At 32.6% G+C, this 15,158-nt stretch overlaps 1 protein-coding gene and 1 non-coding gene across 2 annotated transcripts in view; both read left to right on the plus strand.

The window, feature by feature from the left end:
• The first annotated feature begins 688 nt into the window (after positions 1-688).
• Positions 689-791, plus strand: LOC124367035. The gene has a single exon (XR_006922855.1). It is a non-coding gene; the product is annotated as a U6atac minor spliceosomal RNA (small nuclear RNA).
• A 3,365-nt stretch (positions 792-4,156) lies between these two features.
• Positions 4,157-15,158, plus strand: part of LOC124365888 (V-type proton ATPase subunit G) — a 33,253-nt gene continuing 22,251 nt past the window's right edge. The window contains exons 1-2 of the mRNA XM_046821995.1: positions 4,157-4,315; positions 13,590-13,690. Coding sequence (XP_046677951.1) covers positions 4,234-4,315; positions 13,590-13,690 — 183 coding nt within the window. The 5' untranslated portion in view covers positions 4,157-4,233. The remainder of the gene's footprint in view (positions 4,316-13,589; positions 13,691-15,158) is intronic.

The following is a 15,158-nucleotide window of genomic DNA, read 5'->3' on the forward strand; positions in this document are numbered from 1 at the left end:
ATAAACATTAATAAAACTTCTCGTTACAAATGTCCTTTAATATTTTGGCTTTTGTCGTTCCCAAAAAGAATTCACAAATATAATAAAATACATCAAAAAACAAAATTAACTTTAAAATAAATTTTATGTCAATTTTGTTAGATGTATTATTTTATTATTTTTTGTTAATCCTTTTTGAGAACAGCAAATGCCGAAATACTGAAAGATATTTGTAACGAGATGTCTATATATCCTATATATATATATATATATATATATATATATATATATATATATATATATATATATATAGATTAAAGTATATATATATATATATATATACTTTAAAATTTTTTGTTGGAAACGTAGAAATTCAATCATAATGGAGAAGGCGTACATTACGCCTTACCATGTCTCGGTATAGCACCTCATCGAACGTTGACAAGGATTCCCGCTGGAGGCGCCACTGTACGGTGCAGCAGCGATCTACCTTGCCGACGCATTCAAACAAAACTAATTTTCATTATGATAATGTATTATAATACAACACTAATAAGTTTAGAATGTATCTCAACCACGAAATATTAGAATTTTCAAGAGGTACAAAGCTTTAAAGTGAATTTAATGTAACATCAAAGTTAGAAGTTCTCAGTGGCGCGTTATATTGTAACGCCTAGGTTATATACTCGGCAACACCTGACGTCACCTTGTGTTGTATGAAAGGAGAAACGTTTAGCACTCCCCTTGACAAGGATGGAACACATATACTGGTTAAGGCACTGCTGTAATACAGCACTTAACCACATTTTTTTTTGTTCCGCTAGGATAGTTTTATCCAGCACATCGAGGCTTGAATTATATTTATTTATACATTTAACTGTTGTTTTTTTCTAAATGATTCTAATTAATACTGTACCGTAATTTACCACCATTACTTAAAGGTGATTTCTTCTTTGTACAGAAATGAAGTTTAGGGAAAATTTTAAGTTTACAGGTCAGGTCTATCTCTAAATATCTTGCGTATACGCTACTTATGTCGCTGTGTCACTTATGATTTTACTACGTTACAATGTGGGATGATTTTACTTTGTATAAAATGTATTTATTATGCGATTTTCACGTTGCTACCATTACAAATAACACTAATGTACCAATGTTTGCTAACACTCAGCCAAATTCCATGGAGTAGCCTAACATGCACCATCGCCAAAATCGATGTTGTCTATAGGCCTACAGACAGGCGAAATTTCAAGACTAGGTTCTCGAAATATCGAGCCGATTAATAGACAGACAGACGTAATTACATTTTTGCAGCCCCTCGAGTGATAACGTTCAGTCAATTTACCGAAATTTTTTGTTTAGAAACATCGCAAGATGCGTTTTCATAATTTCAATTTGGATGAAAGAAAGTCCAAATTGTACCTTTTCAAAAAATGTAATTCTTTGTTAAATTCTTTTACGCAATTAAATCCAGTAAAATGAATTATTTAAAATTAACTTGGTGGAACGTACACCATTTCTTTGTCAAGCTAGCGTACAGCCACTATTGGATTAAAGCATAGGAAATAATAAAGAGAAGTCGAGACAGAACATTGTTGTCGAGTGGAAAGTGCTAACATAATGTTTCTACCACAACGCAATTATGGAATTTGAAGATATGATAGGCATTATGCTGTGTTCCCACGGGGCAAAAATACGAAATCGTGCCACTCTTTCGTACTCACTGCCGTGGCTCACGACTGGAGTAGGGATAGGCAGCGAACCAGCTGAGAGTCGTGGGCAGTTGACATTCACGATTCAGTTTTCCTTGCGAAGCCGATGAACGAGCTTAAAGTTGTGCAGTTTAGTGTTCAACCTTCAGTGTTATTTTAGGTGAAAGATTAGGGTTACATGGACAGGTAAGAAAACGGAAGAAAAGGCGTTATTGGGCAAGGAAGTGGATACTGAAAAGAAGTTTGGAGGTTCAAAATTTGGTTGACTATGAGCTAAGGAGTAATCACCATGAAAATTTTAAAACACTTGTTACGAATGTCTGAAGAACATTTCGATTATCTCCTGGAACGAGTAACTAAACATATTTTAAAATCAGACACCAACATGAGGCAAGCTCTGAGTCCTAAAATAAAACTGCAAGTTACGCTACGCTACTTAGCTACTGGGGACTCTTTCAAAAGTTTGGAATATTTGTTTCGTGTTCCAAAAAATACAATAAGCAAATTTATACTAGAAACATGCAAGGCTATCATCAAAGAACTCGAAGAATTCATAAAATTAAGTTTAATTGATGTTAATAATTACAATTGTTATACTAACCTACATACTCAAGTTAATATTATTTAGTTAGCAACTCAACTACAACCATGTTCTTATTAATAATTACAAACATTCGTATGTGAAATCATCAGAATAGTCACTTGCGCCACCAAGGGATGTGTTGTCATTCGATAGTTGGTTGGACGAGGGTGGTCGGCTCCAGGTATTTGGTGGTGGGCACGTTGCTTGTGTTATTAGACGAGTTATTTGGTCTTACAGTCTCATTTCAGTTGGTGGTTCTAGGTTCCGCAGCATAGATGCTATATATTTTCCAAAATAGTCATAGCAGTCTTCTTTTGGAATTTGAGCAGCACGAGTTGAAATTTCATCCCAATTTTTGTATGGCACTACACATGTCATTAATTTGGGGATCTTGAGCTATTTTCTTCCTCTGTGATGGCTAAGGTTCAGGTGGGGTTTTTAATTTACCATATGGTGTCGCTGGAGCCTCCTCCATTTTTTCACTTTGCACTGTAGTATTTATAGCATCTTGAGTGACAGTGCTCTTGGAATGGCTTGCTTTATTTGGTGTATGTTCGCTGCAGATGTCGATAGAGTGTTCCTGCTGATCATCACCAACTGAGTGTGGACTAGTTCGATTCGCTGGCATCATCTGAAATAGAAAATTACAAGATATATATTTTTCAGCTACCATATACTGAAGATGAGTATAAGAACGTTTAATATAACTTCAGAGAGCACTGGAATTTCCCTGGTTGTGCAGGAAGTCTCGATGGAAAGCATGTGATTATACGAGCCCCTTCACACAGTGGATCGGATTTTTACAACTACAAGAACAGTTTCAGCATTGTACTACTGGCGGTAGCAGACGCTAATTACAATTTTCTATATCTTGACGTGGGTGCAAAAGGAAGAGGTTCTGATGGTGGCATTTTTCAAAATAGCTCATTACACGTAGCTTTGGAGACGAATTGCTTAAATATGCCCAGAGACTTTGTCATTGTAGGTGATGCATTTCCTTTAAAAACATATTTGATGAAACCCTATAGTCGGCGTAATATGACCCAAGAGGAGAGAATCTACAACTACCGGCTGTCAAGGGCTCGAAGAATGATAGAAAACACTTTCGGTATTCTTGTTAGTAAATTCAGAATTTTAAAAAACCAATATTTGAGGTAGATGATGTAGTCCTCGCCTGTTGTTCATTACACAATTTGTTACGGAAAACGAACCCGCGAGAGGAAGCCGTAAAGGTCACTGATTTTCGCAGTCTGTTTTCATACTCCGCCGGGACAGTTTTAACACAGCGAGACTGACTTTTTCATGCAGGTTAGTAGTCCGCGGCCAAGTCTACGGTTAAAAAACACAGCGAGACTGACTTTTTCATGCAGGTTAGTATCATTAGCATGTCGGTGACGCGAACCGAGGATTTTACCCTCTACCAAAACGCTCAACGCGCCTAAAGAAGTTTTCACTTCAAAAAGATTCCATGAATTATAAGCACAATCCAGGGGTATAGGAAATCATGAACTGTAAAAATAATTAAACCGTTCATTTTAATCAAGCTCTTAGGCTATAGTCAAAATGCGTAAGGATTATTACCGACAATTCTTAGTCAATCCCCCCAACAATGCCTAAATTATAAAACTTGATTAATATTGTCAACAATCTTTAAGTGGCACAAGTAACCAACATTATTTGTAACTTTAGCATACAACATATCTAACGTCTTTTATATGCACTAAATTTAGTTGTCCTTTTCTTGTTTATAAATCTACCTCTTTAAGGAGGTAAGATTTATAAACGTTAACGTCTTTAACAGTGACACTATCATATATGTTTAGAGAAAAGGGATCGACTATATCTAGAATGCTGTACGATGTGGCAGTCATATGACTGTAGTCATATGATAACTTGCTTTTCTTCTGCGCTCTGTGCAGTTGCCAGTTTGTGTTGAACAAGTTTTATACTAAATCAAGAATGGCAAGCCAAACTCAAGGAATTCAACAACTTTTAGCTGCTGAGAAAAGGGCTGCAGAGAAAGTTGCTGAAGCGAAGAAGAGTAAGTAACAATTGTTTATGAAATAGATGTGTGTAATTTTACAGAAGGATGTTGAGTCTGATGGGCGAGGCTTCGCCCTTCTCCTTCACTAGTTTCCAAATCACTGCCCAAAACTGCTGTAATTTAATATTTTGTTAATGATTCACTGTATTTTATTGTAGACAGAATAGTTTTTTTCTCAGAATACTTCATAACAAATCTTTTGCCAGAGCCAGATACTCATGGGTTGGGCCTACTAGATTCCTTATCCTGAATATTTACTTTACCCAATTCAATTAAGTTATTATTATTATTTCAAATGGTAAGTACCTAGAAAGTCAATATAAAACAATTTTTTTGCAACAGCAACTTAATTTCTGCCCCACCCTCATGGCAACAAACTAAAAACCTTCCCTCAATACATCCTAGTACCTAAATAACAGGTTCAACATTCTGGGTTGTCTAAGTACAAAAGCCTGTGGGAGTCTTTACACAGGCTTACACTTGTTATTCGATTGCTATTATCGAACAAATCAATATATTATCCAACTTCGATGTATGAAAAAATCGTACACAATAAGAGTTATAATAAATTACCGTAGCAAGAAGAATCTCGTACATTACAATTCTAAGTACACAAATTTTACACAAAACCAAGATAACAAAACCAACTATGGCCTAGACTTTGATGTCAGAAACCGGGTAGACTGTAATAAGGGGCATACATTTGTTTTTCGGTTGTTTTTAACATGGGTAGGGTACGATAAGCGGACCCGGTTTGATATATCGAAATTGGCAAACGGTATTACTAAATCATAACCATCGATATAACCAATCGATACTGATTAATTATTTTGAACTATTAATCTAAATAATCTATATCAACAGCTGTAAATACTTTCAAATAATACTCGTAATGTAATAATTCAATTTTATATAAGTAACATTTGATTATTAAAATGGCAGTCAATTTTAAAAAATTACACGACATTGCTTTAACCCTTTGCGATCGGTCGTCGACTATAGGTCGACCGCGGCAGTTTCGCTGAACGCTCGCATGTCGACAATAGGTCGACCGGATAATGTCACTGCTTGTTTGGCCATTTCTAACCTATTGCTGTTCGGTATTTGAGTTATTCAGTACTTTGGACTTCTATTTTGGTTACGTGAATGCTACGTCGATCTTTATTCACGATATGGGAGGCATTGGAAGTGAAAATAGAAGACTAATACAACTGACGTCTGCACTTGCGTCGTGTTTACAAATATGGCTGGTCCAAGTACAAGTTTTACTGACGATGACAAAATATTAGATGAATTAGATGATTGTGATAGTATTTTCAGTGAAATTAGTATCCAAAATGAAAAACAGATTATTGAAGAAGACCGTGATAGTGATTGTGAGTTGAATCGGGTAGGGTCCAATAAGCGGACCCGGTTTTTTATATCGAAGAATATAATCATTGATACCTAATATTCGCATATCGAATCATAGACTATCAATCGATATAAAAGTAATAACAATCATATGTTTTAAATTAAAATGTGAATTTAATGATGTAACAAATAATAAATGAACATAACCAAAATCAGGGAAACTCATAACTTTAACTAAATGAAACAGAACGAAAACGTTTTTACTAAAGTTGTGTCCACCATTACCTTCTTTTTTGCATCTGAAGACAACCATGTTAGCTCCTCTGACAGTTACATTTGTTACCTTTCCACAAATATCACATAATGGATTCTTAGGTCCTAACCCAACATTCTGAAGCCATAAAAACATGTTTTATCGTCTTTTAAAGCAATTTCGTGAAGCTTCCTAAGATTGACAGCCATTTTTAATACACAATGTTACTTATGTGAAATTTAAAATATTACCTTAATTGTATTATTTGAAAGTGTTTACAGCTGTTCATATAGATTATTTGAGTTAATTGTTAAAAATAATTAATCAGTATCGATGGTTACATGATTAAGTAATATCATTTGCCAATTTCGATATAAAAAACCGGGTCCGCTTATTGGACCCTACCCGTTGAATCATAGTGAAAATTCTTCTGAAAACATTGTGGTAAATGACGGTAACCTAGACGCCGGTAACCTAGACGACGAAAGTGATGTGTTTGGATTGGAAACTTTAGGTAATGATGGGGAAGAATTTGATCAATTCGTGGATAATGTGATAGAAGTAGGACAAGGAGATGCAAATAATAGAGGTAGGCCTAGGCTACAAACTAGTAGACTAAGAGGAAGAGCTAGACATGTTACCCAAAGTAGGCCTAGGGCTGGAACAAGGCAAAATTATAATATATAATATAATATAATGAATAACATGTATCTGATGAGATCCTAGTGCCTTTTCACCTGTATTCATGTAATTTTGGTTTATTACATATATGTATAAAAAAATAAAAAATTATGTTTTTATATTTTTTACTTCTTTTTTATATTTTTTAAATGTTACTTAAAGTTATAAAAAAAATAATGTAAATATTCTTTTTAAGTTATTTACATTGATATATAAAGAGAAAAAAATAAAAAAATTGCAGAAAAAGTGATTTAAAAATTGCATTTGAGTATTGTCAAAGAACTGTAATTTTTATTGAGACCTCAAAGGGTTAATAGATGATAAGACATGTTTTTTGTGACTTCAACATGTTGGACTCGTACCGAAAAACCCGTATGTGAAATTTGTGGGAAAGAAACAACTGTAACTGTGAAAGGAGCAAATATGGTCAGCTTCAGTTTTCCTAATTTTGGTTATAATAATTTGTTTGATCACTGTAAATATTAAATTCATATTTTAATTTAAAACATATGAAAAACATATGATTGTTATTGAGGACTATAGATACTTTTATATCGATTAATAGTCTAGGATTTGAGATGCGAATATTAGGTATCGATGATTACATTCTTCGATATAAAAAACCCGGTCCGCTTATCGTACCCTACCCGAATTGTTCGATCCGAAGGCATAATTCGATAATTTATTTAACTTAGCATATGATTTCAACTTATTACTTACACCTCGAGCAGGGATCACTTCTGGCCGGTTTATACCTACCAGTTGAACCCACCACTGGGCATAGCAAAAAACCGATGTGCCACTTCAATCTGGGCAACCTTATGGATGTCCAGTAGCGGCACATCACTAACCGCAAATGTTGTGATTCTGGGGTTCATGGGCAATTCGATAGGTCTAGTCTACTGTGGAAGATGACTGTTGGAGTTGGTGGGGTTTGTTCCCTTACCTCATAGGTTCTTGTTAACCTCAACAAGGGTGTGCCACCCCCTGCCTACTTTGACTGGAGAGGCTGGTTCAGAGCTGGCCTCCCCTTCTTCCGGGACGACTTTGAGATGTAGTGCCCTAATTCTTCCTCATGGATCTCAATAGGAGGCGGCCCCTACTCCCTAACCTTACTCATCCTGAATATCCTATCACTCCGGAAGCAGCGCAAAGGTTCTTACAGGACTAAGTGCAATTTATAAGCTTCTTGTACTAAGAGAACAAAAAAAAAACTTATTACTTATAGCAGTTTTATTGTAAATAAAAAACAGCAAGAAGTAACTAATATTTTGAGACTGAAAATGGCGATGAATATGAGGAAAATACGTGAGATATTTCTCACAAGTGACGAGATTAGTTTAAGTGGCTTCAATATGTACGTTTAGCTCCTGGTAACCCATGGGGAGAATTCTTTCCTCCATTTCACAAAAGCTGTTACTCATTGCTATCAACCTGGGCAAGTTATAAATATTGTATGGTTTCTTTGATATGTAAGTCTAGGCCTTAGTAGGTTTTGTTGTTTTGTAATAATGTTAGTGTGTTCAATTTATGTTTTTAAAATTGCAATAAACAAGATTTTTCTTGTTACGTTAATTTATAATAACTCTTATTGTGTACAATTTTTTCAGATCAAAGTTGGATAATATATCAAACAATTCGACAAAAACAACTGAATAATGAGTATTGGCCGCTTATTAAAGTCTCCCCAAGAAACCTTACAATATTTATAACTTGCTCAGCTTGATATCAATAAGTAACCGATTTTGTGAAATGGAGGAAAGAATTCTCCCTATAGATGTGTTACCAGGAACCAAATCCACATGTTGAATCTTCTTAAACAAATCTCGTCACTTGTGAGAAATATCTTAACATATTTTCTCATATTCATCGCCATTTTTGAAGTCTCAGCATATTAGCTACTTCTTGTTGTTTATTGTTTACATTAAAATTACTATAACTGAGAAGTTGAAATCATATGATAAGTTAAATAAATTGTAATATCAAATTATCATTCAGATAAAAACAATTGAGCCATTCGATAATAACGATTGTAGGCCACTTATTAAAGTCTACCCAAAGCCTACTTGAGAGAGAGCTATAAAATATAAACTTGCCTATTGTTTGTAATGCTAACCTCGGTGTCTATAATGACTGGTAGGCTAATACTCTCAAATAATTACGTTATCTATTTTTTTGCCAAAAATTCAATATGGAAATGAAAGGATTAATATATAATTAGCCGTGTTACCTAAAACAATCTAAAACCATGTTTAGCAATTTCTTAAAATAGTACAGGTTATTAACAGTTTATTTTAATATTAGGCTACAGGCCTACTTTCATTTCCAGAAAGTTTTTGGATAATAAATACTTCTGTACTGGGTAGACATTAATAAGCGGCCTACAATCGTTATACGGTTGTTTTATTGAATGTTTTTATTATTTTTATCCAATAAATAATTCGATATTATAATTTATTTAACATAACATATTATGATTTCAACTCATTGTTAACAATAATATTTCATGTAAAAAATAAACGACAAGAACTATTTAATTTTTGGAAAATTTGAAAATGGATATGAATATGTAAGCCGATATATTTTAAAAGTAACAAGGTTTTTTTTAAGTGCCTTTAAGATGTGGATTTGCGTCCTAATAAAACCCTTTGGGGAGAATCATGGATAGAGTACGATAAGCGGACCCGGTTTTCTTATATTGATTAGTACAATCATCAATAGTTAATATTCATTTATCGAATACACTTTTATAAATCATATCAACATATTTATAGCCATAATCCCAATCATATTTTAAATTAAAATAACTAATACAACGCACATAGTGATAATCTTACAAGTAATAAATGAGCTCAAACGATCAAACAAACTATTAGAAATGGAAATAGGAAAAACTAATAAGTAATAATGAAATTATAACAATATAACAAACATTTATAACAGGAAATACGAAATATCATAATATGTGTAATTATTTATGTTTTTTCCTGTATAGCAATGATTAACCGTTTTCGAGAAGTAGTTGGAAGCATCTCCTCTAGAGAACCGTACTTCTCTTCTGCACAGATACTCACAGAGATGATCGGCAAGTAGGTCGACTAATATGCCACTTTTTAATCTTCATTTCACGGTCCTCCACGAGCTTTTGACTGTCTGTTATTATCTATAAAAGAATATATGTTTATTATATGAAAAAAATGTTTATATTTGATACAAGTTGGTTATTGTTCAAAATCAGTATCGGTTAGTTATATTGAAAGTTCTAATTGAGTAATGTTGTTTGTCAATATTGGTAAAAAAAAAACCGAGTCCGCTTATCGTACCCTACACAGAATAATTATTTTTATTTAATTAAAGTCACTCACTGCCATCTGGGCAAGCTGTAAATATTTTAAAGATTTTCTGATATTTAGGTTTAGTACAAAGTTGGATTTGTTATTATTTTAGTGGTTGTTATTTTTAAATCTACTTAAATAAAAAAAAATCCACAGTCAAACAACGAGAGCCACATTAACTTATATAAAATCACCCCTTTAATACAAAGCAAAGGTTGGTTTTTTAGTGGTTACTTAAAGCACCTTAAAACCATTTTTAACAATTTCTTAAAATAGTTTACTTTTATTTGTAAAGAATTTTTAGGGACTGAATAACCATATATTGCTCAAAAACTATTAATACATTTTAATTATATCTCCATCAGTCTAGTGGCCTTGGGGGAATCAGGGTTGTATGGGTGGAGGAGGATGACTAAGGAAGGGTAGGTGGAGGAGTTAGCAGGACTATCAACATTCACACAATAAGATGGCAGGGAATTGGAGCAAGAAGTATATGTCTACAAACTGTGTTTAAGGGTAAATTAAATGCCTTTCTTTATTTTCACCTGTTTATTATGTTGGCGAGTTTTTATGGCTGCAGTATAATAAGTGGCCACCACAACAATTGAATCAACGATATTTATAAGTATTGAACTCTCTGTATAACTACTGAAAAATACATTATATGAGTTTAAATAACAATATAGTTCAGCTGTTTCTATATCTTAAAAAGTAATTTAATTTAACGATGATAAAACTATCTAGGCTATGTATATTTTTAAATGTAACAAACAAAAACAGTGTAATATTTAGTTACGTTTTTACTATTTTGAAGGATAAATTCAAACAAAGTTAATAATGTGTCTGCAATATATGGTTTATCAGCCTCTAAAAATGCTTTCTGGAAATAAAAGTATACTATTTTTTACACATCTTAAAATGTTTTAACATGTGCTTCATTGGTAGCTCTACAAACGGAACACATGATAATCGATTTCTAATGATTCATGTGTAGTGATAATTGTGGCTAGAACAGCAGTGATGCTTTGTCTTACATGTTGCCGACCGATTTTTTTGCTTTAGAAAATGTTTGTCACGTATTCTTGTAAGAAAGAGAATAGAGGTGTCATTTCAGGGCTTATATTGTCACTATTGTATAGTAAGTTATTTACATTAAATTATAGTTATTTACTACAACAAGTTTCAATATTTGTGTTATCATAACAAGTATCATTGTCTCCTTTATTTAACCTTGGTAAAATGAGCTGTACACATGGTTTGTGCTATCTTATCAACATTTCTATAAACAGGCACTCTAGAACAATTCTGTATTTATATAATATAGCTTATAAATAGGTCTATTATAGTGTAAAAAGCTGTAAATTAAATTTGGAAAAACTGTTAAACTAAATTTTGTATTCAAGAAATAATTTTCATAATGAGAAATTAAAACAGAAAAGTAGCCATGTCTAGCTTATAAAATATAATAAATACAAATTTCCATGTATAGTATGTCAAACATTTGGTTATTTCAGTCGTTATAAAATACCTTTGTAATTAAATGTTTAAAGCTGTATCATAACAGTAGGTTTCACACATGTCAAAAATTAAAGCTAGACTATAAACATGGTTTTAAACATGACGGATTTAACTCTAGAAATGGCAACCATCAGATTTCCAAGATCTTATTTTACTTTAATTCATGAATTAATGTTTAAGAATAAGTTACACCCTAACATATATATATCAATGAAAAGACAAGATTCTGAATTTTAATTTATATAAAACTTAACTGACCGTTCTTTATTTGGCTATGAACAGTAATAAAATAACTTACAATAATTTCTAAAAGTCAAGATATATGGCAGATTTAACCAGCTGCATCAACGAAACTCAACAACTTTTAAAACTCCATAGTGGTTATTGTTTTTTGTAGAAACTTCAGAGTAATATCACTCGCACCAATTCCGGAGGAAGTATGGTGAATTAGTGCTTTTATGCAGGAGTAATTTTTAATGTAACGTGTTTTTGACATTATATCTTTATTTAGATAAAGACATATAAAGTGCTTAATATATATTAACACTTTTATTTCATTCGATGTAAACTATAGTTAGTTTTTTTCAGTTAAGTTCATATTTTTTTCATAATTCATTAATTATTTTATATTCTGCCATGATTCCAGCATATTTAAGAATATGTAAATCAATTATGACTTTGTTGACATTTCCAAAAAGTTGATAAAATAGGTACTTTTTCAGATTATAAGTATTGAGGTTGAAAAATATATTAAATGTTTTTTTTTCTAGCAGAAAATTATATGTTAATTTTAAAAATTCTTTTTTTAGCTAAAAAACAAATCACGTTAGAGTCCCAATTAGTTGTAATTTTTAAAATTAGTAATAATTCAAACAATCATATTAACATGTTATCCTTCGTAGTTTCTACATGAAAATAAGTTTTAAAGGTGACATTTTTTTATAATTTTAAAGATATTTTTATTAAAATCGACATGGTAAATAGCGGTTATGTCCATTAAAAAAAACATGTTCTATTTTATATAATTTTGAAATGTTTTTACTATTTTGTATAGTCATATAATTAGCCGTTTGAAAAATAGGATTTGTTTCCTGGAATTAAACTTTGACTATTAAATATTAAATTACTGAATTAAATATTATAAGTTAAATAATTTTTTGTTCCAAACTCATAGTATGTTTGTGGAATGTACAGATTGCAAAAATATAATGTAAATCTAGGGTTTCAGTATATTACATACAATTTATAAACAATTTAGTGAACCTCTGCACAAAGGCCAAAAATCTACCTGACAATCAGAGAAATTCTGACAGCCACTGCGAGGGCTAAACACCACATCGGATTTAAAGGTAAAATCCAAAATGGTTTTTACATTAAAAATCACCTTGCTCATGTGGGTTTTGAGAGGGTTTGATAGGGAGTGGGGAACAGAGGAAAGCTTGGCTGCGTACATTCGGCGAGTAGAAGGAATGCTATACAGCAACCACAGTGTAATATCACCTAAACTAATATAATTGTTCAAATCCATCCTTGAAATTTGAAATTCCATTTATTCTCCAGTCAGTTTTATGTGTAACTAAAAATGTTGCCAAATAATGATAGAAATTTGTTTGTAAAGTAGCCTACTGTAAAATCAATTTAGCTTTTTTCTAATTACAGCTCTCTAAATATATCATTTACTATTTAAATCCCTTATTAACATAATAACTAATGTTAATTTTCTAAGTGATTAAAATAGGATACATTTTACTATTTACTTAAATATTTTGAATTTGTAAAGAACATGATTGAGAAGGATGTATTCCACTTGGTTTCAACTGTCCGTGTTATGTGTTGTAGATATTTATTTATCAGCTGTCAGTGTTGACACTTGAGGCTTTAAGATTATGCTAACTTAGCTGTAGCCATAAACCAAATATGCTAACAGACAGCCAAGCCTCTACACACACGTCCTGGACTGTCTGGAATATAAGCATAAACAGAACGCAGCTGACAAACACAAACAAATTGGTAAATGAAAATATCCCGTGTATGAATTAAACTATTCACAATTTACCTGTCTGTCCTCCTGTGTTCTTCATTTTAAACGTTTCAGTAATAACATTAGACATAAAAATGTTGTAATTTTCAGGGAAAGCCCGTAGGCTGAAGCAGGCAAAAGAAGAGGCTCAGGAAGAAATTGAGAAGTACAGGCAGGAACGAGAGAAACAATTTAAAGAATTTGAAGCAAAAGTGAGTTTGTTACTTTATTTTAATTTGAAGCAAAAGTGAGTTTGTTACTTTATTTTATATGTTTTGTTCACTTAAGCTTTTTTATCAGCAATTATATCAATCTTATCACAATGAATTAATTCAAATAAAACACATGCCTGCATTAGTTGATTCACATGCATTGCTATTGTAAGTACATACATATGTTTTTAATTCTTGCAGACAAAATTTTTCAGATAAATCCTTTGAAACCCGTTAATAGGGAAATGTTTTGTAGAATTCGTCTATTAAACTATAGTAATCTTAAATATTAAAAGGAGAAATGTCTTAAACTAGATTCTCCTGCGACTTAAATTTGTTTCTAAGCAAGAACTCATGATCAATATGCTATCTTGCACTTTTAATAAACTCATAAAAACAAAACTTTGCATATGAGTGTGTGGGGGTTCACAGCACCTAATCTAATAGCACCTAATCTCACAGCACCTAAAATTTAACCGTCTAATAGCACCGATTCTCATAGCACCTAATATTATAGTACCTAATCTCACAGCACCTAAGGAAATGCCCGAGAGTCGCACGGCACCTAAAGATCGTGCTGGAGTTTTATAGCACCTAATATCACACCACCTAAAAGGGAGTGGTGGGGATCGTCGGAGGGGTAGGCCGCCACCACTGTCCGTGGCCAGTGGGCGACCGTCCGTTGAGTCGCGTGGTTAGGGGAGAGCTCTGAGTTGGTTATTGACACGTGCTGTGCGGGTTGCATTAACGCGCTCGCAGGAAGAATTGAAGGCGGTGGACGTTTCGTTTAGGAATTTATATTATGACATATTATGTTATTTTTACCGGATCCCGGCGACCCCTCTCACACACACTAAACATCTCAAACGTCTACCACATTAAAATATACCCCTTTATTACATCTGAAAAAGTTTGACAGCTTAGGTAGTATTAATCTATATATTAAAGCGAAAGTGAGATATTTTAGATATGTTTATTGATTGTGATAATCAAAAATATGAAGAAAAACACAGTTTTCTTTTAAATTTAAGCTTTCTCCAATATAACCCCCCCTAATTCAAAAATAATTACAGTTAAAAATATAATATATAATTTGTTGTATGTCTCTTAAAGAACGACATACTGATAATTCAGAGTTCTAAGTTAATAATTAAAGGCGTAACAAGTTTTTTGGGAAACTCATTAGACTTGTATTTATTTATAAATCACGCAATGCTTATTACTAATAGTCTTTACTTATGAGTGAGGGTGCAGAACAAGCGAGGTACACAGTAACTGTACCGGAACCTTACTACATTATGGCTTAATGAAACACACATACCAACTTGCCCCGTGTGCCAAAATCACAAGATAAAATATTGACAGTTTTATTTTCACACAAACCACAACAGGAAAATGTTTAAATTAGGCTTGTATGATTCTGGTAAATGTATTAATTTAAGGAAAGGCAATTAAACTATCCATTTAC

The sequence above is a fragment of the Homalodisca vitripennis genome, chromosome 7, assembly GCF_021130785.1.
Source record: "Homalodisca vitripennis isolate AUS2020 chromosome 7, UT_GWSS_2.1, whole genome shotgun sequence".
Taxonomy (NCBI): Eukaryota; Metazoa; Arthropoda; class Insecta; order Hemiptera; family Cicadellidae; genus Homalodisca; species Homalodisca vitripennis.